At 39.1% G+C, this 2467-nt stretch overlaps 1 protein-coding gene across 1 annotated transcript; it reads left to right on the forward strand.

The window, feature by feature from the left end:
- The first annotated feature begins 1687 nt into the window (after positions 1-1687).
- LOC116855281 (tubulin beta chain-like) lies at positions 1688-1956 on the forward strand. Its single transcript, XM_032837885.1, is given in 2 exon segments — positions 1688-1813; positions 1816-1956. Coding segments are annotated over 2 exon segments (240 nt in total). The 5' UTR covers positions 1688-1714.
- The last annotated feature ends 511 nt before the right edge of the window (positions 1957-2467 follow it).

Here is a 2467-nt window from a genome sequence, read left to right on the forward strand (position 1 = left end):
GCCTCATGAAGAGATTGGTGCCCTATAAGAAGAAACAGAAAATCAGACCTTTCTCTTTTTTGCATATGAGGATACAGCCAGAAGGCAGCTGGGAAAGCTGCCATCTGCAAACCAAGAAAAGGGCTCTTACCAAGAATCAAATCTGTTGGCACCTTGATGTTGGACTTCACATCTTCCAGAACTGTGAGAAATAAATCTGTTCACTTCTGATAGAGGCGTGCTAGACTCTCCAACAATAATAGTGGATTTATCTGTTTCTCTTTGTGCTTCTATCAGTTTTTGCCTCGCTTATTTTGATACTTTGTTGGTAGACATGTACAGGTTAAGGATATTTATGTATGTCTTCTTTAAGTACGGATCTCTTTATCATTATGTAGTGGTCTTCTTTATGCCTGATAACTTACCTTGCTCTGAAGTCTACTGTCTGAAATCAATGTTGTTACTCCCACTATCTTTTGATTAGTGTTAGCATAGTATATTTTTCTCCATACTTTTCTTTTTTTTTTTTGTTTCAAGTTTTTATTTAGATCCTAGTTAGTTAACATATAGTGTAATATTAGTTTCAGGAGTAGAATTTAGTGATTCTCACTTACATATAATACCCAGTGCTCATCACAACAAATGCTCTCCTTAATAATCATCCCCCATTTAGCCTATCCACCTGCCTACCTCCTCTCCAGCAGCCCTCAGTTTGTTCGGTCAAGAGTCTGTTTTATGGTTTGCCTCTCTTTTTTTTTTCCTCCTGTGGTCATCTGTGTTGTTTCTTAAATTCCACATATGATTTCAATCATATGGTTATCCCTTTCCTTTTAATCTATATGTGTCTTTATATTTAAAGTAGGTTTCTTGTAGACAACATATAGCTGGGTCTTGCTTTTTGACCCACTTCAACAATCTCAGTCTTTTTTTTTTTAAGATTTATTTATTTATTTGAGAAAGACAGAGAAAGAGAGCCGGGGTGGGGGGATCATAGGGAGGGAGAGAGGGAGAGAAGCTCAATCAGACTCCCTGCTGAGTGCAGAGCCCAACGCGGGGCTGAATCTCACGACCTTGACATAATGACCTGAGCTGAAGTCAAGAGTCAGATGCCTAACCGACTGAGCCCCCCAGGTGACTCTCCGTTGGTAATCTTAAAGAAGCTCCCTTACCTGTGACAAACCATTTTTCTCTTGGTAATTTTGGGATTTTCTTTTTGTGATCTTTGGCAGTTTCTTTTTTTTATTTTAATAATAATACTGCTAACACCGTGGAGGAAACTAACAGAAGAAAATCAGTGATTCTTACTTTTTTTTCTTACAAGTTTTTATTAAATTCCAGTTAGTTAACACACAGTGTAATATTGTGTCAGTTATATAATATAGTGATTCAGCACTTCCTTACATCACCCGGTGCTCATCACGAGTGCACTCCTTAATCCCCATCACCTATTTAACTCATCCCCCTGCCTCCCTGCCTCTTGCAACCATCATTTTGTTCTCTATACTTAATAATCTGTTTCTTGGTTTCCTTTCTTTTTCCCCCTTCTTTGTTCCTTTGTTTTGCTTCTTAAATTCCACATATGAATGAAATTGTATGGTATTTGTGTTTCTCTGACTGACTTATGTGGCTTAGCTTAATACTTTCTAGCTCCATCCATGTTGTTGCAAGTGACAAGATTTCATTCTTTTTAATGGCTTAATTCTCTTTATGTGACATCCCACCCCGGCAACTAAAAATGTCTGCCATCTTCAAAGGCAACAGCATGGCCATCCAGGAGCTGTTCAAGTGCATCTCGGAACAGTTCACTGCCATGTTCCAGCGCAAGGCCTTCCTTGTACATGGTACACGGGTGAGGGCAAGGATGAGATGGAGTTCACCAAGGCAGAGAGCAACATGAACATCCTGGTGTCCAAGTACCAACAGTACCAGGACACCGCAGCCAAGGATGAGGGCAAGTTTGAGGAGAAAGCTGTGTGAACTCTTTATTCAATTGCAACTTGTTCTCTGTGTGCACTTGTACTCCTTCCTGTCTTAATGTCACATGAGGTACAGATGCCACGATTAAAGAATTTTCATAGTGAAAAAAATTCATCAGTTGATAGACTTTGGGGCTCTTTAAATAATTTGGTTATAATTGATTATGCTACTATAAACATTGGGCTGCTTGTATCCCTTTAAGGCAGTATTTTTCTTTATCCTTTGGGTAAATACCCAATAGTGCAATTGTTGAGTTGTAGAATAGTTCTATTTTTAACTTTTTGAAGAACCTCCATACTGTTTCCCACAGTGGCTGCTCCTGTTTGTATTCCCACCAACAGTGTAAGAGTTCTTCCCTTTCTCTGCATCCTCACCAACATCTGTTGTTTCCTGAGTTGTTAATTTCAGCCATTCTGACAGATGTGAGTGATATCTCATTGTAGTTTTGATTTGTGTTTCCCTGAGGATGACTGATATGGAGCATCTTTTCATGTGTCCGTTGGCCATCTGT

This window comes from Lontra canadensis, unplaced genomic scaffold (genome assembly GCF_010015895.1).
Source record: "Lontra canadensis isolate GAN:19392208 unplaced genomic scaffold, GSC_riverotter_1.0 scaffold100, whole genome shotgun sequence".
Classification (NCBI taxonomy): Eukaryota; Metazoa; Chordata; class Mammalia; order Carnivora; family Mustelidae; genus Lontra; species Lontra canadensis.